At 57.0% G+C, this 22,445-nt stretch overlaps 2 protein-coding genes and 1 long non-coding RNA gene across 5 annotated transcripts in view; 1 reads left to right on the top strand and 2 right to left on the bottom strand.

Moving 5' to 3' along the window:
• Positions 1 to 144: 144 nt before the first annotated feature.
• On the bottom strand, positions 145 to 1,295 carry Timm13 (translocase of inner mitochondrial membrane 13). The gene is made up of 3 exons (XM_003460738.5): positions 1,105 to 1,295; positions 947 to 1,015; positions 145 to 659 (listed from the first exon to the last, which is right to left on the bottom strand). The coding sequence occupies exons 1-3, from the start codon at positions 1,222 to 1,224 to the stop codon at positions 561 to 563; spliced, it is 288 nt and encodes a 95-aa protein (XP_003460786.1). The 5' UTR covers positions 1,225 to 1,295; the 3' UTR covers positions 145 to 560.
• Positions 1,097 to 19,018, top strand: LOC134471075 (uncharacterized). Its single transcript, XR_010040428.1, has 2 exons — positions 1,097 to 1,280; positions 18,028 to 19,018. It is a non-coding gene; the product is annotated as an uncharacterized LOC134471075 (long non-coding RNA).
• Positions 3,478 to 22,445, bottom strand: part of LOC100720465 (lamin-B2-like) — a 23,836-nt gene continuing 4,868 nt past the window's right edge. The window contains exons 2-6 of one of the 3 annotated variants that reach the window (XM_063228923.1): positions 7,597 to 7,767; positions 7,497 to 7,523; positions 4,311 to 4,409; positions 3,946 to 4,166; positions 3,478 to 3,867 (exon numbers count right to left, since the gene is read on the bottom strand). In XM_063228923.1, coding sequence (XP_063084993.1) covers positions 3,552 to 3,867; positions 3,946 to 4,166; positions 4,311 to 4,409; positions 7,497 to 7,523; positions 7,597 to 7,767 — 834 coding nt within the window. In that variant the 3' untranslated portion in view covers positions 3,478 to 3,551. Of the gene's footprint in view, positions 3,868 to 3,945; positions 4,167 to 4,310; positions 4,410 to 4,451; positions 7,524 to 7,596; positions 7,768 to 12,671; positions 12,857 to 22,445 lie in introns of those variants that run through there. The other 2 variants (XR_010040427.1, XR_010040426.1) reach the window with 2 other exon arrangements.

Raw genomic sequence — 22,445 nt, 5'->3', positions numbered from 1 at the left:
GGGTGACAGGCGTGGTTCAAGCTTCCCTACTGTATTGGCCTCACATTGCCTGTGATCCAGCACCCCGGGGGCACAAAGGTGAAAGATAGATGTCACCAGAGAAGGTTGGGGCCCCAGGATGAGTGACACCTCCTTCCAGACACCTTCCCCAGGGAAAGTGCAGGGGTTTTCTCTGCCCCAGGCACAGCAATTTATTGGTGCATCCTCAGAAGGCCACAGCTAAGATGGGGTCTCCCCCTACACCCCAAGGTCCAAAGGAGGGTTCTTGGCCCGGGCTAGAACCGGGTGCACCAGGGCAGGGGCTGGTGACTGCCGGGCCCAGAGAAAGTCCACCGAGCTGCTAGGCTTGGGCAAAGTCAGAGACCCCCAAGCCAAGTGGCACAGGTTGCAGGTGTGAGTCCCAAATGTCCCCTCACAGTCGTGCCATTCTCGTACACCAAGGCAGGCAGCAGGCGTGTGTTGGCTGGCACGTGCCTCACAAAGTACATTTATAGAGATGGACACGAGGTGGGCACGAGGGAAGACTGGGGTGGACCCCAGGCTGGCTCCCCACCTCTTCTTTACATGTTGGCTCGTTCCCGTTGCAGTCTTGAGTTATAGGCCCGGGACACGGTGTTCCAGGCGTCCATGTACCGGTCCATACACATGGCGATGCATTTCTAGGTGCGGAGAGAAAAGGGACGCAAGGCTCAGTTCGAGTCCCCGTACTGGCTCACCAACGGGCCATGCGCCTTACCGCTCTGGTTGAGACTGCGCATGCGCAGTCCCCTCCCTATCCGGGTTGCTTTAGCCCGCGCACGCGCAGAAGCTTCGCCGCGCGCTGCTCCCACAACCTGCGCACGCGTAGAACTCGCGCGGCTCCGTTAGCGCGCGCACGCGCAGACGCCTCCGCGCGTGGGTCGAGACCCTGTCAAGACCCCAATCCCGAACCCCGGAGAGATCTCACCTGTTCCGAATTGTCCAAAGAGCTCCCCGGCTTCCCAATGCACTTCCGGAAACACTTGTCGGTCATCCTCTGTGGACACACGCGAGACTTCAGCCACGATGCTTGCCCTTGCCCGGGGTTAACCGGCCGCCTCACCCCCATTTCGGCGCACCCCGCACCTGTAGCAGCTCCTGCGCGTTGGCCACGGCAATCTGGACCTTCACCTGCTCCATGATGGCACCCGGATCCAGTTTCCCGCCGCCGGAGCCCCCGAAATCGGAACTGAAGCCACTTTCCATGGCTCCGCGAGGTCAATCCGGCTGCAGACCAAGCACGCCGAACCCTCCGCCCTCAGGTGAGTTGCCCGAGGCACCACGGGAAGTGTAGTCTGGGCTACAATGTACTACCATAAGGCCGCGCGCGCTGCAGGAAGCCCGGCCACCCCAGGTACCATGGGAAACCGAGTCCCGAGTATAACATCCACAGCCGTCTCCCAGGCGCATGCGCAGCTCTGTGGAGGCGTTGGCAGGAAACTGGCTTTCCGCAGCTAGGCTCGCTCCCGGGTCGTAGGCTGCGCACGCGCAAGATTCCGCGCAGGCGCACAGGGGCCCGAGCGCTGCGCCTGTATATCCTAGGCGACTTGATTGTTGAGGGAGTGGGCGGGCCCCAAGCCCTGGGAATGCTTCCCGGCTTTGTGTCAGATTGGAAGCAGCAGTTCCAATTAAAATGTTGATTAAAGTCCATCCCCGGTACCAAAAAAGAAAAGGATTGGAGCGTTGAACAAAAGCTTCCAGTCACTGGCTGTGGTGGTGCTCACCTGTAATCCCGGCAGGAGGGTCCCCCGAAAGTTTGAGGGCTGCCTGGGCTTCGTAGTTCAAGGCCAGCCTGGACTACAAAGCGAGACGCTCCCCCCAGATACAGAATTCAACAAAGCGCCATTCCCCCAAACAAACAAAAAACCAGTTTGGAGTTGTCAAATGTGTATTACAAATTTTGGGGGGGAGAAAAAAGTCCCACACGTTTGGTGTGCATGTTAAAAACCCCAACAAAACCCCCAGAGCGCAGCCCCAGCCCCGCGTCCCTCGCAGGCCGGGCGGGCGGGCGGTGTCCACGCAGACACATTCCCAGAGCAGGTCGGCAGTGTCCACGCAGCCCCGGCCGTGCTGGGTTAAAACGGGCTGCGGGAACTGGCGCGGGGCCAGGACGGGCGGCGCTGCAGGGGGCTGAGCTGAGCCAAGCTGTGCACACCGGGGAGCCCTCGGCCCCACGGCCACCACCCACTGCGGGACCGGGACGGCACCCGATGGCAGGGCTGCCGACCATCGGCCTCCAGCGCTGGCTGCCCGCGCGGCCCCCACCTTCCCCCAAGCAAGGGCATTCGGGGAGCCCAAAGGGGTGACGGGGCAGGGTGGAGGAGGCCACCTCTGAGATCAGGAGGGTTCCCAAGGAGAGCAAGCGGACGGGGACAGGAGCCAGGGAGAGCCGGGCAGATGCGGGCCGGGTGAGCCCAAGAGCCCGCTTTCCGGAGCCAGCAAGCAGCGGCTCGGGCGGGCGTCTGAGACTCAGCTGCACTTTCTGAAGGACGCTGGCCACTAGTGACTACAGAGCGCCCTGGACAGGTGCCCTGTCCTCCTGACCCCCGGGAGGATGACAGGAGGCCCTGGAGCTGCACCCAGGTGAGCTGCACACTGACGTATGTAAAAAAATAAATATCCATTAAAAAAATAACTTCTGTGTATCTACGTGGCAGGGCCAATGGTGATGGCAGGAAGGGCCGGGGTGGGGGCCAGGCACCAGGGCTGCAGAGGGGAGCCGTCCACGTGGGGCCACCTGGGCCAGGGGTCTGGCTGGGTGACGTAACCTCAGTGGAAGTCACGGAGGAAGTGACACTCACTACACACGTGCAGGAACCCAACAGGTAGCACAGAGCTCCCACAGGTGGACCCAGGGCTGCCCCACCAGGTGTGTTGTGGGGGCCCAGACACCAGCTGCATGTCCTCCCGCCCTGTCCCCTCCCTGTCGCAGTGACAAAGCCTGGAAAGGCAGGACCCCACCCAGGCCGCCTCCTCTCCTGCTGTGGGTCTTGCAGGGCCAGGATCAGATCCATGGAGATGGCTCCAGGACCGAGGCCCAGGAAAGGGGGCCGCCTGCCCGGCAGGACCCTAGTCACCAGGGATGTCTGGGCTCAGGCCACTCCCCGATGCTCCCTTCAATCCTGATCCCCGGGTGCCACCCAATGACGACATGTGGTGTCCGCACCAGGTCGGAACCTGGATTCTGATTTTGGTTCTGAAAAAGCTTCACGAAGCTCGCACCCCACTCCCTGATGGCAGCCCTGTCCTCTCGGTCTCCAGGTTCCTGGCCCTGGGCCTGGAATTCATCCTAATGGGCACCGAGGGGCGGCGTGGGGGACAGAAAGTCTGGGCAGCACATGGAGTGACAAAGGGACAGTCCAGGGACACCACTGATGGGGTGAGACCCCCGTCCTACACGCTGGTGGTTTGCTTAAAAAGGAAAAAGACCAAAAAAGAAGAAAAAAATCCGGCTGGAAATGTGTCTACAACTAATGAAGGTCATGATGGCAAAGCAGCCCCCGGGTCTGCGAGAGAGCGTGAGGGCGGCCGGGTCACATGAGGCACCAGCCCCTGGTGGGGTCCGAGGGTCGCCCTGGGAGGAAGGCAGGGAGGCCTCCTCCATGCCGACCAGCCTTGGCCGAGGCCTGCTGGGCCAGGTGGAAGCTGCCGCTGCCACTGCCGCCACTGCTGCTGCTGCCCGAGCCGATGCCACTGGAGCTGGAGCCGCTGCCCGGCGTCTCCTCCACCTCCACCCGCCGGCGCTTGCCTCGGCCTGGGCGCCCGGCCGTGGACACACTGCTGGTGCTGCTGCTTGAGGTGGCCCTCGAGATGGTGACCCGGGAGGACGGGGTGGGCATCAGCTTCAGCCTGGGGGTGGCACGGGGAGGGCGTCACAGGCGGCCCCAGGGCTGGGGCCCCGGCTGCCCCACGGCTCCCGACACCCACCGCTCCTCCTCGCCCTCCAGCAGCTTCCGGTAGGCGCTGATCTCCACGTCCAGGGCCAGCTTCACGTCCAGCAGCTCCTGGTACTCAGCCAGCTGCTGCTGCATGGCATCGCGCATCTGCGTCATCTCCTGCTCCTTGGTGGCCAGGAGAGCCCGGAACTTGTCCTGCTCCCCGGCCAGGGCCGCCTCCAGCTCCCGGGTGCGCTCCTCGGCGGCGCTCGCCTGCGGAGGGCGGGGTGGTGGCCGGGTCAGCACGGCCTCCCGGGTCCCCAGTGCCCACCCGACCCGCGCCTCTGCTGCGGCCCCATGTCCGGCCTGGCTGCCAGCTCCTGCCATGGCCACGGGGCCGCGTGGGGCCGGGCCCACCTTGCTCTGGAGGCTGGAGAGCTGGAAGCCGAGGGACTCCATGCGCACGCGCGCCTCCTGCAGCTCCTCGCGTGCAGCGCTGGCCGCCTTGTCGTTCTGTGACCGGAGCCGCGGAAGACAGGAGGCCAAACTCGAGCAGGATCAGCTCTCAAACTTTATTACGTACAGCGAACCGGACCTAACAAGGTCCGCCACCCTCAACGTTGGTTCCTCTTCCGCCGTTGGGGGCAGGAACAACCTCTTATAAGGGGAAGCAGTATCCAATCACAGAGAAGCGCGCCTAACAAGCTGATAGGCTAGCGTCACGGGTAACTGGGCAGATATGACAATTTGGCGGGCTTGTTCAGGCCGGGAAGAACCCGGAAGCAGGAAATGGGCGCCATCATAGGCGGCTTCCCACATCTCCCCCTTTTTTATTTATTAAAATAGGATGGTCTGTGGGTCCCTCCAAGGTGTCTATGACCTTGTTGCTGTTAGACACCTAGGAGTGGGCCTACCTTGTAGGCCCAGGCATGAGAGAATGTAGAGGTCTATACCCTGCTGTGCATCACCCTGTTTTGTGCATATCCTTGCGCCAGGACCATGCTCAAGGTGAGTGGTTCATTTTTTCAGAGGGCCAGGCTTTTGTGAACCGAACCTAGATGCATATAGACATTCATTCCTGCCTTCCCCCCAACCTTTGGGGCGGATGGCACTGCAGTACCCTTGGTCTCGCATCTCAATGCCAATAATTTGACTCCGGGAGGGACCCCTGGCCTTATAGGCCATATATATCTGAGTGGAGCCTGTCTTAGGTTGACTGGGAGGGCTTTTCCCGTCTTACCCGTCATTGGCTTGCCCACTCAGCTCTTATAGCTGATGTTCTGCAATGTGAAGGAGATATGCGGCGGCCTGCTGGCCTGATGGGTCACCTGCTGCCATTTGCATGGCTGCCATAGCTGTGATCTTAACCTGCTGCTGAGTTTGTATGAGGCGATCTAACAAGCATTTAATAACCACAAGCCCTACTAGGATAGCCATGGCAATTAGCATAATCAAGGACTGTTTGATTGATGGTGTAAACCCTGGGTGAGGCGGGCGAGGCCGCCGAAAAAGGTGCCAATGTGGGCGGGTGGTGCCAAGGACCCCAAAGATATTGTGGTGGTTCTGTGGAATCTGAGCATATCACAGGGGTGATTAATAGGAACCCACAGAATAGAAAAAGCTAATAGGAACCCACAGAATAGAAAAAGCTCCAAACCAGACATTTTAGTTTGTAGATGGTCTCGGGCGCTGAGCGTCGGTCCCAGAAGGGTCGAGTTGACTTGTGTCCGCGGGCTTATCCTCCTGTGCTTTATCAGGAACTGGTGGGGAGTTTACTACTCGTGTCAATCTTTCCGGGACCCACAGCGGTTCGCAGCCTGGTTCCTGTGGGAAGACACAAACCGCACCTCGGGTCCAACTAACCACTGGATCCGGGCCCATCCATTGTCCTGTAAGGACATCTTTCCATCTCACCAGCCCTTTGTCGGTTGGGGACGGATTGCTATGTTCCATGGCAGGGGAATGATTTTTATGATTAAGGTTTAAAAAATTTATGGTAAAGAGTGCCAATGATATTCTTCCTTTGGGCGTTAGGCCGTGGCCACCCAATTCACGGCACAGGCATGTCCACTCTTCTAAGGACCTATTTTTGTTAGTTCTTAGGACATCACGGCACTCCTTAGTGCACTGTTCAAAAATCAATTGTTTTATGAGAGGGTGAGCCGCCTCAGCATCTGGAAAAATCCTGTTAGCGGCCTCAAGCATGCGGGCCACAAAGTCTGAAAATGGCTCTCCCTGCCCTTGTATAATTTTTGTAAGGTGACCCGTACGTTCTCCCTTTCCAGCCAGCCGTTTCCAGGCCTGGAGGCCACAGCGGCTAATTTGTTCATAAACCTGGCGAGGGTATTGAGTTTGATCTTCCTCAAAGGCTCCTCGCCCTAATAGCATATCCCTGTTCCACTCTCTCTGGTTATTTTCCCTGTTGGCTGCCGCCTGCTCTACACAGAATTCCTCATTCCAGGACTTCCAATCTAAATATTGTCCGGGGGAGAGGCAGGCCCGTGCCAGCTGGGTCCAATCTCCAGGAGTTAAAAGCAGACCTGCCAATGCCTCTAAAAGCGCCATGGTAAATGGCGCATTGGGCCCATAAGCTGAAACTGCATCTTTGATAGTTTTAAGTTGTTTAATTTCTAAGGGCTACCGGGAATGCATGGAGACCGGAACACTCAAAAGGAAGCCGCGACCATACCCTCCGGTGGAAGGACCGTGAACTTGCCAAAGGGCGGAAGGGCTTAAGCTCCTCCCGTAAGGCGGAGTAGCTCGGGCAGGGTGGTGTTTGGTTCCCCTTTTTATCTTCCCGAGCCCTAAGTTCCTCTTTTAACGGTGTAGGAGGGTCATGCTTAGCAAAGACGACCTCCTCTTCTGAGCCTTCCGAATCCGAATCAGAATTAGAGCCCTGAGGGTCCTCCGGAGACCCACAATCGGCAGTGGCTCCGGGCTCCTCTGAGCATTCCGATCGAGCTCTATCAAAAGCCTGTCGGGCTGTATTAGCGAAGCGAAAGCAAAACAGATGCAAAGGGAAAAGAAAAAAAAAAAAAAAACCGGCGTCCACTCGTGTGGCGCTCAAAATCTGTTAGGTGCGTCCACCCAACCCAGGTGACCCAGTACTCACCTGTCCTGGGAACCGCTGTATCTCACGTAGCTGATCAGGGTGAAGAGAAGAGGTGCTCGCGGCCTTCTGTTGTTATTGGGCCAGGTCCTCCGTCGTACCGCAGGCGACAGCAATCGCACCTCCCGGCCGAAGAGGCACGTCGCTGAGTCTTTTACCTTTTTCCCCGTACGGGCGGCCACCAGATGACCGGAGCCGCGGAAGACAGGAGGCCAAACTCGAGCAGGATCAGCTCTCAAACTTTATTACGTACAGCGAACCGGACCTAACAAGGTCCGCCACCCTCAACGTTGGTTCCTCTTCCGCCGTTGGGGGCAGGAACAACCTCTTATAAGGGGAAGCAGTATCCAATCACAGAGAAGCGCGCCTAACAAGCTGATAGGCTAGCGTCACGGGTAACTGGGCAGATATGACAATTTGGCGGGCTTGTTCAGGCCGGGAAGAACCCGGAAGCAGGAAATGGGCGCCATCATAGGCGGCTTCCCACAGTTCTGGTCGGAGCTCAGCCTGGCGTTCTCCAGCTTGGGGGGACATAGGGGGGCGGTGAGACGCGGGCGGGGGCGGCCGGCCCCGCCCCCCGCAGCACCCCGGCACCTTGGCCTGGTAGGTCTGCTCCAGCTCCTGCCGGTAGAGCTGCACTTGCTGGTCGTGCTGGCTGCGCAGCTCCTCCAGCGCCTGGGCCATCTTGAAGTCGTACTCCTGCTGCCGGCTGCTGTCCACCTCCACCAGGCGCCGTTCGTGCCGCCTGCGGGACTCCCGCACCTCCTGCGGGGATTGGCCAGGTGAGCCCGGGCACAGACCCCACCCACCGGGGTCCCTAGGCCCAGCTGTGCAGCTCGGGGCCTCCCCGGAGCCCTGGCCCCAGAAGACCCACAACATTCACAGGAGCCCAGCGTCCCTCGGTGGACGGAGGGGCACACGGCGAGGTCCGTCCCGTGCGGGAATGTCCTGGGCTGTGACACTCGCCACAGCATGGAGGACCTTAGAGACGCTGTGTCCAGCAAGAGACGCCTGGCAGGACACAGCGTGGGGTTCCGGACAGGAGGGGCAGGACCGTGAATGCACAGACAGGAAGTAAAGCCGGGCATGGTAGTGCCCTCCTGTCCTCCCAGCACTGGGGAGGCTGAGGCAGGAGGATCGCTGGGAAGTCGGGACCAGCCTGGGCTACCGTGAGCTCAGGCAGCCTGGACTGCACAGCAATACCCTATCTCAAAATAATAATAATAATAATAGTAATCCAAGACAGAAAGCAGCCTCAGGGGTGCAGGCAGCCGATGGCTCCCAGGCCCGGCCCTGCAGTGATTCTGGAGACCGGATCTCCTAGGCAGTGTGAGCTGACCACGAACGCACTGGGTGGCCCAGGCTGCTCAAATTCTCTAAGATCCTCCTGCCTCGGGTCCTGAGCGCCGGGGTCACAGGTGTGCACCACCACGCCCAGCTTGTAAGACCTGTTCAATGTGCTGGATGACTGGACTGCTAGGTTAGTGTGAGCTCACGGCATGGAGACCGCATCCCCCACAGCTGTTAGCTAAGAGGAGAAGCGGGTGTGTGTGTGTGTGTGCCACCTGTCATCCCAGCTCTCGGGAGGCTGAGGCAGGGGGTGGCTGCAAGGGCAAGACCCCGTCACTGCCCGGCCCTGTCTTCCCCACTGCTGCCCTGAGGACTTGGGGCCCAGCCTTGGGGACTGGGCTGTCAGCACTGCCTCCCCTTTGCCTCGGTGTGTGTTTGTCTGTTTTAGAGACGGGGTCTCACTGTGTAGCCCAGACCGGCCTCTTTTGCAGCCAGCGGAGCTGTGCCTGGCCGCCAAGGACACCCACCTGCACGGTGCCCTGTGGGGACTTCAGCCAGGGCCCTTCTGGGGTGCGCTCCTGGCTGTCCTCGGGGCAGTCTCCCAGCTTCCCTTCGCCGCTCCCTGTGTGGGCCTCTTCCTGTGTCCCCTCCCAGGTGTCTGCCGGGATCTCTTTGGAGGTCTCCTCCCGGGGCTCCCCATGGGTTCTGTTTTCATTTCGGGCTCCCGAAGGGCCGGGCGCCCTTGTCTTCTGGCAGGCCCAGGCTCGCCCGCCCAGGCTCTGTCTTCATTTTGGGCTCCCGCAGCACAGTGCTCCCGGGCTCCCTCAGGGGTCTGGGGTCCTCCACGGGTTCCTTCTCAGGTTCAGGTTCCCTGGTGGCTCTGTTCCCGGGCTCCCTGAGGCCTCGGGCAGCCCTGGCAGGCCTCCTCCCCGGCCTCCTCCTGAGTCCCCTGGCACCTCACCCTCTCTCTGAGCCCCTGGGGAGCCGGGCACAGCCCTGAACCTGCACGCCCATCCTCCCTCCAGGCCCGGAGTCCCCGTCCCCCAGCACTGGCTGCCACAGCAGCCCCACTCCGGAATTTGGGGTGCGCTGTGACCTCACCATGGCTCTGGTGGGCAGGGCCAGCCAGAGGAGCCCGTGGGCTCAGGCCCCACCCATGGCCGGGACTCAGGGACCTGGTCACTCCGAGCCAGCCCCAAGGGTCCCCCGGGGCCAGCGGCCCAGAGACATGGAGGCTGCAGACTGGGGAAGCGGGGCCCGGAGTGTAGATCAGGGTGACGGCCTCTGATGTCTGGATCCCTTGACCATCAGTGGGACCCCTGTGGAAACAGACTCTGCAGATCTCACTGGGGTGAGGGATTCTGGGTTACTCAGGAGTCCCCAAGTGCAATGACAAGTGTCCTTAAAGACACTCATGGAAGGGGGACACAGAGAGAAGAGGCCAAGTGAAAACAGGCAGGAGACTCGAGGCACAGACCTGGGGAGCCCCTTCCCGTGGCCTGCGGGAACCGTGGTCCCCAGGCCTGGGGAGGGGACAGAACCGAGTCCCTCCTGTCACCAGCTGGAGCAGCTCAGGGAGCAGCCCGGCAACCTCAAGCACCTCCTCCCCCTCTGATGCACAGCCGGTCGGGTCAGTATGAGGCATAGTGTAAGAGCTGTCCTGCAAGCCGGCCCGCCTGCTTGTCCAAGCCGAGACCACCAGAGATCAGAGTCTTTCAGAGTTCCTACTGCCATTGCATCCGGCGTTATCAGCTGGGAAGATGAACGTGCTGACCTCTTTGGTCACTGGTCATGGCCCTGTGGACAGAGCAAGGGTCTCTCTGGGTTGTGAAGGGAAGCTGCACCCTTCAAGTCCCCTAAGAGGTCTGGAGGAGGATTCCTCACTTGCTGCTTGAGTGGCCCACACTGGACCCCAAAGGGAGGAAAACACAGTCTGTCTGTCTGTGTGTCAGCCTGCCTCCCTTCCTGTTTCTGGTGAGACCCCTGGAGGCATCCCAGTGAGTCTGTCTGTCAGTGCTGCTGGGCTCCAGGAGAAGGGGAATCTGATTCACTTTGTTAGTCAGGAGCAGTCTCCAGGAAAGGAGCTTGGGATGTTTAACCTCCTAGTGTCTGTTGAGCGAATGTGTGAGTGGGTGGTGTGGACGTCGAGAACCGCAGGCTGCTCCGTCTGTGCTTCCTGGTGGCTGGCTGGGGGCTCACTTGCCATTCTGTGGCAATCAATGTGGCAAAACAGAAGCCTCGGACCTTCCTTAGCTAAGCTGTGCCTGAGCTCCGTGGGGGCCACGGCCAGGCGTCTGCACGGTCTCTCTCGGAGGGGCCCCCACCCTTTGTCTGTTGCGCCCTTGTTCAAAGGCTCAGGACACATGGACGGATGTCAGAATCAGAGGTGTGACCTCACCATGGCTCTGGTGGGCAGGGCCAGCCAGAGGAGCCCATGGGCTCAGGCCCCACCCACGGCCGGGACTCAGGGACCTGGTCACTCGGAGCCAGCCCCAAGGGTCCCCAATTAGTCAAAACCTACAGCCCCGGACTGCATGGAAAAAGGCTTCCAAAAAGTTAAAAATGAAACCAAACCACTCCTTGCATCTCAAACAAAACAGAAAAAGAAAAAGGAAAAAGGTCTGTTCTTCCTGAAAATCCCACATTGGCATCCCACACTGGCATCCCCGTTGGCCGCCACAGTTGCCATCAGCAGTTTCAACCCAGCTCCTGGCTCATCTCCTGCCAGCTATCTGATTAGGTGCCCATCTGGTGTTGTAACTCCCCTAAAAAGGCCCTGAGATGAAAAACAGGGCAAGATGTTGTCTTTTTTAAAAGAAGCGCTTTTATTTTAGCTGGCCCAGTGACACAGTGCAGATGGAGTTTGCAAAGCTGTGTGACTGAGTTAGAATTTTGACTGATTTTTATAGCTCATTTACGATGAGCTCTCATTGACCACTTAAGTACACAGCGATGAGAAACAGAACCAAGGTGGGCCTTTGTTCCCCTTTGCTTGAGGTCAAGGCATTTCACAGTGGGTGGTTAGAAGAGTCCTCCTTCTGCCTTTGGGTGGCTCCTGGCAGCCAGCCCCCCTCCGCAAAGACCCCAGTGACGGACCCTAAAGTTAACTGACCTGGACTCCACCTCCCAGAGGTTCAGAAACTCGCTCACCCTCTTTGGAGAAGCCCTCATGGCTGACCTTGCTGGTTTCCCAGCACAAAATATCACTGCGCTTCTGATTAATGACCCCAGGCTGTCTGCTGGAAGACACAGAAGCTCTGCTACCAGTTTCTGGTTCCAAGAAGGCGATGCCACCAATCTCTTGGAGCTGCTGGCTTCTATCTGGACCTTGAGTTCTCAAAACCAATGCTGCTTACCCAGACTGTCGGCCCCCGGGAGCGTCCGTGGCTGGCCCGTGTGGATGCTTGGGTCCAGGCGCTCAGGGCTGCATCCCTGTTTGGCCTTCGTGCTCCGAGAACCACCGTCCTGCTGATCAAGGAAGCTGGCAAGCTCCCCTTAGCCCGAGACCTCGCTCTGTTAGGATTGGAGTCCGACGGGCTAGAGATGCCGTGGTCACTGTGGGCAGCACTATTTTGGCTACAGTTTTCCTGTTGCTGTTTGGACACTGCTACCAATGACACAAAACCTGTGCTCCTGAGCTGCCTCGGGGGACCTGATTGCCTGGAACATTAACCCCTACCCGGAAAACTTTACCCAGTGCCCCAGGAAGGTCAGAGCCAGGCCTGCCCCCACCTTTGTTCAGTGATTCAAGCTGCAGCACTGACAGCCGTACCCTGGAAGCCGGCTCAGGCGTCAGCATCTCTGTTACTGGCCCTGACCTCATGCAATGGAGTGGACTCTCTCCATTCAGAGCTCGTAGATTACACATGAATAAAACATAACCCTACAGAAACAGCTCGGAACCAGGTGAAAGGCCAGCTATCCCTGTAGACATCCACACACACACACACACAACTCCGAGGCGTGGTGACTTCTTCTGCAAGTTTCAGAAAGTCCAGCCTCTGCTGGGGAATTTAGCTGGATGACCCCTCCAGGGCACAGCTTCTCTGAAAAGCCCTGCTCTGGTCACTCCAGACGCTCACCAGTCCACACATGGCTGCAGTTTGAGGCTACTGTTCACGGGACCGCTCCATACCTACCGCCTTTGATTTTTGTGCTGCTTTTTTTGGCTTCCCTGTCCCTTGCTTGTTGGGAGCCGCAGCCCCGAGCCCGGTCGCCTCACTTGGCGGACGTGAGGCCTGTAGTAAAGAGTAAAGCCTGAGGTAGATTACCCCTCCCATCGAGCACGTTAGTTTCCTGCTTACCGCGTAAGCAACCCGCTCAACAATATAGTCTGCCTGGCAACTGATGATGTTAGCCAATCAGCTTGCCTTGCTTACTTTAACATGATTGGACACTGTATCCGTATATATACTGGTGCCACCCCTGGGGGGGAAGAAGAAGCCCGGAAGTAGAAGCCCAAAAGGAGCCGCGGGGAGCGGACCAAAGGAGGCTTCGGCTGGGAGCGATCCCAGGGCAGGCTGTACGGAGAAGGAAAATAAAAGAAAAGGTTGTCCACTGCCAGACTTTGTCGTGTGTCCTTCCTGCCGGCCGGGAGCGACATCGACATTTGGAGGCCCGCACGGGGACTGATCACCCCCGAGACGTGACAGCGGACAACGCTCCAGTACAGAGCTGCGAGACAGGTGAGTTGGGGATAAGCCTGGGCTCTGGGTGGCGCGCACCTACAGGGCTTTTAGACTCCCCTCAGGCTCACGCGTAAGTGGCGGATTCCTTGGGCCTCACGCGGTGAGTAACATATTAAAAGATGGGAAACATGCTAGGTAGCAACACTAAGAGCGAGGGTGGTTGTGGAGAAAGCTCTCAAGAGCTTACAAAAGTACGCAGGGTATTTGAGCAGGCCCAGTCGGGGAGCTCCCGAGAGGGGCCCGTCAAGGGGAACAAAGATGCTAGGGAGAAGGACGGGGCTCTAGCCTCGGAGTCGTCTGACTCCGAGGACGAGGGAAAGTTGAATGGCAAGGAGGCCAAAGAGACCAGCTGTCAGGAGCCTAAGTCGCTCGATAAGGAGTCGCAGGGTTCTTTCCCAGCGTTGCGCCGTGAATTGCGCTCCGCTCAACTTGGTCTGCGGAGGAGTAGAGAGCTCCTGAGCGCTCCCCGGCGCGAGAGGGAGGCGAAGCCTTCCGCCCCACCTTGGGGGCTGTTCCCGGAGGCGATCCCTCGCCACGAGGCGGCCGCCCGGGAGCTCCCTTCCCCTTCGCCAGAACAGGAAGTGATGCACGGGCCCCCATTTTCCGCCCAATCATGGCCGCCGTCTTATGCTCTGCCGCCGGCGGGTCGGTATTTTTACAGGCGGCTTTGGCAGGGGGGACGTTTGTCTCATGAGGTACATCCACCACCTGGGATAGATAGTGGCCCCTACGGGATATTTCCTGTACAAGTAGCTATGGGCCAGGGACGTAATGCATGGGAGCCTTTTGAGATAAAGCAGATTAGAGAACTTAAAAATGCAGTTACAACCTTTGGGCCGACTGCGCCTTACACCATTGCCATGCTGGAGAACCTGTCTTCTGGGCCCCTCACCCCCGTGGACTGGATTCAGCTGGCAAAGGCGTGTCTGCCCTCGGGTAGTTACCTGGATTGGCGAGCCTGGTACGCAGAGTTCTCTGCAGAGCAGGCTGAGAGAAACGCCAGTCGGGGAAACCAGGGGTGGAACAAGGAAATGCTTATGGGAGAAGGTCGGCACGCTGATGATCAGACTCAGTTCCCCGGCGCTGTCTATGAACAAATCAACGCCATAGGGCTCCGCGCCTGGAAGCAGGTAAGTGGTGCCGGAACAGCCTCCTTGTGTCTTTCAAAAATAATTCAGGGTACCACAGAGCCATTTGTTGACTTCGTGGCCCGAATGCAAGATGCTGCCGATAAGATATTTTCTGATCCGGGAGTGGCTCGACCGCTGGTAAGGCAGCTGATTTTTGAGCAATGTACAAAGGAGTGCAAGGCAGCGATAGCTCCTCATAAGAACAAGGACCTCAACGCCTGGATTAGGATATGTAGAGAGATAGGGGGGCCGCTCTCCAACTCGGGAGTGGCTGCTCTCCTGGCCGCGGCTGTACAGCAGAGGGGACCTCGCGGGTTAGAAGGGGAATGTAAGGCTAAAGGGTGTTTTGCCTGCGGGGAGCCAGGACACATTAAACGTCATTGCCCAAACAATACAGATGCTAGGCCTCGCCCTAGGAATGAAGAACCATATGTTTGTGGGCGATGCAAGAGGGGATCACACAAAGCTGAGGAGTGTAGGTCGGTCTTTGATGCTCAGGGCAACCGTATTTGTGGACGAGATGCTAGAGAGCCAAAAAACGGCCAGAGGGGGCCCCCTTCACAGGCGGGCCCCCGCCCCAGAGACAGGACAGCTCAGGATGGCAGCCTTCAACAAGGGCCACCCCTGGGTCAGCAGGTGTGGACCTCAGTGTCGCCTCCAGACTTATATTAGTGCCTGATATGGGTGTTCAAGTGGTTGAAACCACCTTTAAGGGACCGTTACCCGAAAATTCCGTGGGTCTGGTGATCGGGAGATCCTCCACGGCCCTTCGGGGTCTCGTAGTAGTCCCGGGGGTCATAGACTCAGACTACACAGGACACATTAAAATTATGGTTCAATCTCTTGTGGGTACTATGGTAATCAATAAAGGAGACAAGATAGCGCAGCTCTTGCTGCTCCCCAGTCTCCACAAGAGATTCCCCTCAAAGCAGAAAATTAGAGAAAGTCAAGGTTTCGGTTCCTCAGGGGAAGTCTTCGAGGGATTCCATATAATACTTGATAAAAGGCCCATGCTCTCACTTAAGGTCAATGGCAAGAATATAACAGGGCTCCTAGACACAGGAGCTGACCGTTCCATTATCTCTAGAAAGGATTGGCCCTCCAACTGGCCCACCAACACTGCAGATAACACGCTGCAGGGCCTGGGGATGGTGTCAGCTCCTCAGGTTAGTGCTTCAACCCTGCTCTGGTGTGATGAGGAGGGTCATCAGGGCCATTTCCAACCATTTGTGTTGCAGTTGCCAGTGTCTCTATGGGGAAGGGACATCCTCACTCAGATGGATGTCACGCTTACGTCAAACTGCTCCCCCCAGGCTAAGGATATACTCAGGAACCAGGGATATACCCCCGGCAAAGGCTTGGGCAATGCCCTACAGGGTTGGACATCCCCGATACCAGTAGAGAACAAAAAAGGTAGGCAAGGGCTGGGTTTTTCTTAGGGGCCGCTGAAGAAGCTCTCCTACCCACTTCGATCAAAATCACCTGGAGGTCAAATGATCCGGTTTGGGTACCTCAGTGGCCCCTGCCTAAGGAGAAGCTATTAGCCTTGTCAGAAATAGTCAGTACACAACTTAGATTAGGACACATTAAGCCGTCAACCTCCCCATGGAACACCCCCATTTTTATAATTAAGAAAAAGTCTGGCAAGTGGAGGCTGCTCCATGATCTAAGGGCGGTCAACACGCAGATGCAGTCCCTGGGGGCGGTCCAGAGGGGGCTGCCAGCTCTCTCAGCCATCCCTCAGTCCTGGCCAGTTTATGTTATAGATCTTAGAGACTGTTTCTTCTCAATCCCCCTGCATCCAGAGGACACTCATAGGTTCGCCTTTACTTTACCCACCATTAACCAAGAAAGCCCTGATCTCAGATACGAGTGGATAACGCTGCCCCAAGGTATGGCCAACAGTCCCACTATGTGTCAGATTTACCTTGATTCCCTACTGGCCCCCCTATGGAAATCCTTTCCCAAGATAAGATGTGTGCATTACATGGACGACCTTTTGCTCAGCGGCAGGGACCCAGACATGCTAAATAATATGCTCGGCCAGTTGGTCGAGGCCCTGAGACAAGCTAATCTGCATGTTGCCCCCGACAAGATTCAGGGAGGAGAAATGGTGACCTACTTAGGCGCGAAAATCTCCCCTATGCTAGTCTCTCCACAGAAGGTCACCATTAGGACGGATGGCGTTAGGACCCTAAATGACATGCAAAAGCTATTGGGAGACATTAATTGGATTAGGCCATATTTACATATACCAAATTCAGATCTCAAACCCCTGTTCGACCTTCTAAAGGGAGACCCAGATATAGCCTCCCACAGGAGGCTCACTCCTGAGGCAAGAGCTGCCTTACAGAGAGTGGAAAAAGCCTTAGGTGGGGCTACCTTACACAGAATTGAACCAGGGCGACCCTTTGATGTCTGTTTGCTACAGACTAGTCTACAGCCCACAGCGGTGATTTGGCAGAAAGGACCATTACTGTGGATACACCCTAAGGTCTCACCTGCAAAAGTCATAGAGCATTACCCAGAGGCAGTCGCTTCATTGGCCCTTGAAGCGCATGATAGAGCTGTCCAACATTTCGGCTCAGGACCACAAGCCATCCGAGTACCCTATACCGCCAGCCAGATCAAGACCCTGGCTGCCTGCATAGATACGTGGGCCATTCTGAGATGTGTTTTCCATGGGGATATAAACAATCAATACCCTAAAGACCCTATCTTGTCATTTGTCACTCAGCACCCTATAATTTTTCCAAAGGTTACTGCCTCTGAGCCATTAGTCCCAGCAACTACAATATACACAGATGGCTCCAAGACGGGGATAGGCGCCTATGTGATCCTAGGCAAGCCCCCGGTTACCATACAATTTGAACCTGATCAGCCTCAGGTGGTAGAACTGCAGATCGTTAAAATGATTCTTGAACGGTTCTCAGAAGCCATTAATATTGTCTCCGATTCTAGGTATGTGGTCAATGCTATGCAAGTGCTTGAGACTGCCGGTTTAATTAGATCCACTTCCACAGTGGCTGGGCTGTTCCTGTCTATCCAGACATTGCTTCAGAACAGACACCATAAGGTCTTCACCACCCACATAAGAGCACATACATCCCTGCCGGGGCCCATGGCACAGGGGAATGCGGCTGCTGATACTGCCACCCACCCGTTATGGATTTTTACCTTACTAACACCAATCGAGCGAGCCCGTGCCTTCCATGATAAGTTTCATGTCAATGCCAGGACACTAGCAAACCATTTCCACGTTTCCAGAGCAGATGCACGAGATATCGTGCGACTATGTGACTCCTGTGCCACATACAAACCTGCCATACCGATGGGAGTAAACCCTCGAGGTTTGATCCCTGGTGATGTTTGGCAGATGGACATCACACATATACAGGAGTTTGGGACTCTTAAATATGTTCATGTTTCCACAGACACCTGTTCTCACGTCATATTCGCAACAGCAGAAACAGGTGAAAAAGTGTCTAATGTGATCAATCATTGCCTGGCGGCTTGGGCCGCATGGGGCAAACCAAAAATATTAAAAACTGATAATGGACCAGCCTATATAGGCAAAGCCTTCAATGAGTTCTGCAAAATGATGGAGGTTCAATTAAAACATGGTATCCCATACAATCCCCAAGGTCAAGGAATCATTGAGAGGGCTCATAGAAGCCTCAAAGAAATTTTACAAAAACAAAAAGGGGGAGTAGGCCAAGGCCTGGCCCCAAAGGCACGATTATCCATGGCACTATTCACACACAATTTTTAAAATTTAAATAATGATAATTGCTCCCCAGCCGTGGAGCACTGCAACCCTTCCCCCAACCATAAAGGGTGGGTGAAGTGGAAAGATGTCCTGACAGGACAATGGATGGGCCCGGATCCAGTGGTCAGCGGTTTGTGTTTTCCCACAGGAATCGGGACGAGAACCACTGTGGGTACCGGAGAGACTGACACGGGCGACAAAGCCCTCGACTGAAGATCAGACCTGCCCTACCGGAGATCCATCACAGACCAACCAACAAGATGAATAGAAATAGCGGTAGCCCGAAATGGACAAGAAGATCCTCAGGCATATGCATGGCTCGCTCGCCTAGCCTACGACCGAGTCTAGGGGTGGTGAGCTTCCCACACTCCTCCTCTAAAAAATTATGACATAGCTGGGTAGGAGAGTCAATGACGGGTAAGAGCGTACTCCCCCGGTGCGACTCAACCTAAGCCAGGCCCTACCCCATCCTGCACGTAAGCCGCTGGACTGTTAGATGCTGCCCAGGTCTAAATTTCTCTCCGAGGGGATTTCTTTACGGAGAGAAAATGAGTGCAAGCTTGTGTGCATCCAGGTTCCGTCCAGTTTGTGCCTGGCCCTAGAAAAAGGACGAGGGCCTCAGGGCCTTGGCGGACCATGGGACGGCCGACCAGGGTCTAAGCCAAGGACCTACGGTGGGCCTACACATAGGGCATAAGCCTCTGCACCCAGTCCAGGAAGGGCTACGATGCGCACATTCATAAAAAATAAAAAAGGGGGAGATGTTGGGAGCCGCAGCCCCGAGCCCGGTCGCCTCACTTGGCGGACGTGAGGCCTGTAGTAAAGAGTAAAGCCTGAGGTAGATTACCCCTCCCATCGAGCACGTTAGTTTCCTGCTTACCGCGTAAGCAACCCGCTCAACAATATAGTCTGCCTGGCAACTGATGATGTTAGCCAATCAGCTTGCCTTGCTTACTTTAACATGATTGGACACTGTATCCGTATATATACTGGTGCCACCCCTGGGGGGGAAGAAGAAGCCCGGAAGTAGAAGCCCAAAAGGAGCCGCGGGGAGCGGACCAAAGGAGGCTTCGGCTGGGAGCGATCCCAGGGCAGGCTGTACGGAGAAGAAAAATAAAAGAAAAGGTTGTCCACTGCCAGACTTTGTCGTGTGTCCTTCCTGCCGGCCGGGAGCGACATCGACACTTGCTAACTGTGGTTTTTGCCTTAAACTTTAGGGGTGGGTCCCCCAAGAGGATAGAACAATCCATTCAACTCTTGACTAAGATTCAATGGTGTGTAAGACGCTCTAGATGCTCTGCTGGACCGGATTGACCCTGCACCGCCTCAGCAGTGCAATGCCACAGAACGGGCAGACCTAGATGATGCCTCTTCCTAAAAGCAATTTAAGGAAACACTGTCATAAGCCAACCCGGGGGGCTTGGCTGGGCCCGTCCCAGGATCCCTGACAGCCCTAAAGTTCCTGCTTCTGGCTGGGCCTTGTGCAGCGGGGGGCAGGTGACTGGAGGCCCACTGGTGGTGTCGGGAGCGTGGTACCCAATGCGGATGCCCCCCAGAACGGCTGCCAAGGCAGGAAGGAGAACCCGGGAGGGGAAGTGGTGTTGCTCCCCCGTAGTTTGATTGTGGTTTGGAGCCCTCGGTTCTCCGGGAGGAGCTCCCTGAGCTTCTGTCCAGATATGAACTCTGCTGTTTCACTGTCATAAGAGCTCGGGACCTCACTGTTGCTGAGGGCAGCTGTGGTGCTTTTTGGGGGAGCCCTGGTCCTTACTCTGTGCGCCCTTTCCTGGCTCCAGGGCAGAACCCCCAGCCTGCTGGCACAGCTCCTCACCCCGCTGGCGCAGACTTCCCAGCGTCCACCGCTGACCTCGGGGCCTTCCCAGCGCAGATCCATGAAATGGACTTGTGTGGGTCATTGTGGGCTCCCGGCCTTCAGCTGGACTCATGCAGGACACTGTTGTGGGATCCAGGCCCTTGGCTGGATTCTCTAGGTCTCACTGTACGGCTCAGGCTGGCTTGAGCTCACTTGATAGCCCGGGTTGGTCTCAAACTTGCAATGCTCCTCCTGCCTCAGCCTCCCGAGTGCTGGGATGACAGGTGTGCAGCCACCAAGCCTGGTTTAACTTCGTTGGGTTTTTAATTATGCCTGAGGGTCCTGTTCCCTCTAGAGGGGGGTAGTCGGTCCCTTTAAATACTTATTTAGGCCAGGTGTGCATGCTTCTAGTCTTAGCTCTCAGAAGGCTGAGGCAGGAGGGTCGCTGATGAGAGTTCAAGGTCAGTCCGGGCTCCAATGGGAGACTGTCTCAAAACCAAAACCAAAACCAAACAACCCAACTGCCCTCAGCTCCAAAGCCTCAGCCCAAACAAAGCATTTCTGAGCATCCTGACCTGGCGATCTCGCTCTTTCCCCAGTGCAGACAGAGCTCAATCCTGTGGTTTGTGATTCTCAAGGAAAACCGGGAAGAGCAGATGGGGCCAGGGTGGGCCCGAGGCCCCAAGGGCTGCAGCCTAGTTACCAACCTTCTCACCCACAAGCGCTTCTCACGTCTTAGGGCTGAACCTGCCACACCCCGCACCCCAGTCCTGGGAGTGCAGAGACCCGCTGGGAGTGGAGACTGGCTTGAGATCAGTGGGTCAGTGGTGCGTGTACACCCGGGGGTGCCGAGCCCCCCAAGTATCTCAGATTCCAGGGGATGTGGGGATTCCCAAAGCTAGATTTCCAAGACGCCCTTTCTGTACCCCTTTCCACTCTGGCTCTCCATTTCTTCCCCCCGGTGCAGGCCCCCGTGAGCCAGCTGCAGCTCATGGCTGGGTGCCAGTAAAGCTGCATTAGGCAGGCGCCGGAGCTGGGCCCAGAGCCCCAAGCCTGTCACCCCGGCATCCTGAGCGGCTGAGGCGGGAGGATTTGCAAGTTTGAGCTCAGTCTGGACATCTTAGTGAGCCCATCAAAAATAAAAAGGGCTGGGGATGTAGCTCACTGTGAGGCCCCTGGGCTTAATCCCCAGTACCAAAAAAACGCAAAAACCACAACCCCAAAGCCAGGAGCAGCATTTGGCCTGACCTGTGGCCAGGAAGACGCCAGCCCCACTCCAAGAGCCATTTGAGAAGGCGGCCACTAGGTGGCAGCAGGGAGCCGACTCTGAGTTGGAGGTGGAAACCGCCCAGTGTCTGCCCGCAGCTGCAGGGAGGCTGAATGGGGCTGGTCCGCACCTGGGGCACGATGCAGCCCGGAAAAGGAAGGAAGCGGCCCTGCACCACAGACCTCACCACAGCTGGGCTGCCAGACCCAGGGACACACACTGCAGGGTCCACTCCCTGGACCCTGAGGGCCCAGAGTCGTCAGCACCGTGGAGACAGAAGGACGGCGATGCCCGGCTCCGCTGAGGAGACGAGAGGCGTGGGGGAGCAGGACGGCTGCGGGCTGGATTTTCCCTGGGCTGCTTCGCTTGCCGAAACTCCAGCCTCTGGGCCGTGGGGGGGCTTGGGAGGTTTTTGTGGGTGTATGGTCCTCCTTATTATTTTGTTTATTTTTAATTTTTTTTGTCTTTTTCTTTTTTACCGGTACCAGGGATCGAACTCACGACCACACACTTGCAAGGCAGGTGCTTATGCCGCTGAGCTAAATCCCCAGCTCCCATTTGTTTATTTATTTTTAATTTTGAGAAAGGGTCTAGTTAAGTTGTTAAACTGCCCAGGTGGGGCTCCAGCTTGCGACCCTCCTGCCTCAGCCTCCTAAACAGCTGGGGTGCCGGGGGTGCGGCACCTTTGGAGGGAGTCAGATGCGCTCCTGGCTACAGCCGGACAGAGCCAGCAGCCGGCAGCTGTAGCTGGTCCTCGGCAGGAGCCTGGCCCAGGTCACCCTGGTCTTCCAGGGGACCCAGCCTGGCCTTGTGACCAGGACTGTTTGTACCTGGTAGTTCCCAGCGCTAATGTCCAGCTCAAGAAAGTACTGGTTGCTGACAGAGCCCTTTCCTGCTGCACCAGTGGAACGTAGCCTGTTGGTTCTGCCTGCAAGGTGATGTGTGGCAGTGGGTGGCTCAGGCTGCTGGAAAGTGCTTTGCTGGGCAAAGGCCCTGTGGTCACACTGTGTAGAGATGGGGCAGGAAGGGGGCAGAGGAGTGGGACTGGGGACGGTATTTGCCCGCTCTGTGTTAATCTAATTAAATGCCAGAGTCGGATCATCTTACAGAGGAAAAAGGTTAGTGTACGCCTGCCATCCAGCTCCTTAGGCTGAGGCAGGAGAATCTCAAGAATAAAGAAAGTGCCAACTTAATATGGTGTTTGAGGTGGAGCACTTGGGGGTGATTATGATTAGCTAAGATCATCAGAGTGGGGCCCCCCTAGTTGAATTATGGTAGCCTTATGGGAAGAGGGACAGGGGGCTGGGTGTGGTGGCTCACGCCTGTCGTCCAGCGCTCCGGAGGCTGAGGCAGGAGGATCACAGTTCCAGCCTAGCTTGGACAACTTAGTGCCTCAGGAAGAGCCTGTCTCAGGATAAAATCATGTTTAAGGAACAGGATGGGTCTAAACTCCAGCCGCATGCAAACCTAGGTAAGGCTGGCTGCCGGG

This window comes from Cavia porcellus, unplaced genomic scaffold, assembly GCF_034190915.1.
Source record: "Cavia porcellus strain 051 isolate PalLab524CR breed Dunkin Hartley unplaced genomic scaffold, mCavPor4.1 scaffold_17, whole genome shotgun sequence".
Lineage (NCBI taxonomy): Eukaryota > Metazoa > Chordata > Mammalia > Rodentia > Caviidae > Cavia > Cavia porcellus.
This window is presented reverse-complemented; position numbering and strand designations above follow the sequence as displayed.

What these genes read in the sequence shown, in the direction of transcription:
- Timm13 (XM_003460738.5), bottom strand. Translation starts at nt 1,224, where the DNA reads ATGGAAAGTGGCTTCAGTTCCGATTTCGGGGGCTCCGGCGGCGGGAAA. An exon ending in ACGCGCAGGAGCTGCTACAG is followed by an intron (nt 1,016 to 1,104) that starts GTGCGGGGTGCG and finishes GTGTGTCCACAG; the next exon opens with AGGATGACCGACAAGTGTTT. An exon ending in CTTTGGACAATTCGGAACAG is followed by an intron (nt 660 to 946) that starts GTGAGATCTCTC and finishes CTCCGCACCTAG; the next exon opens with AAATGCATCGCCATGTGTAT.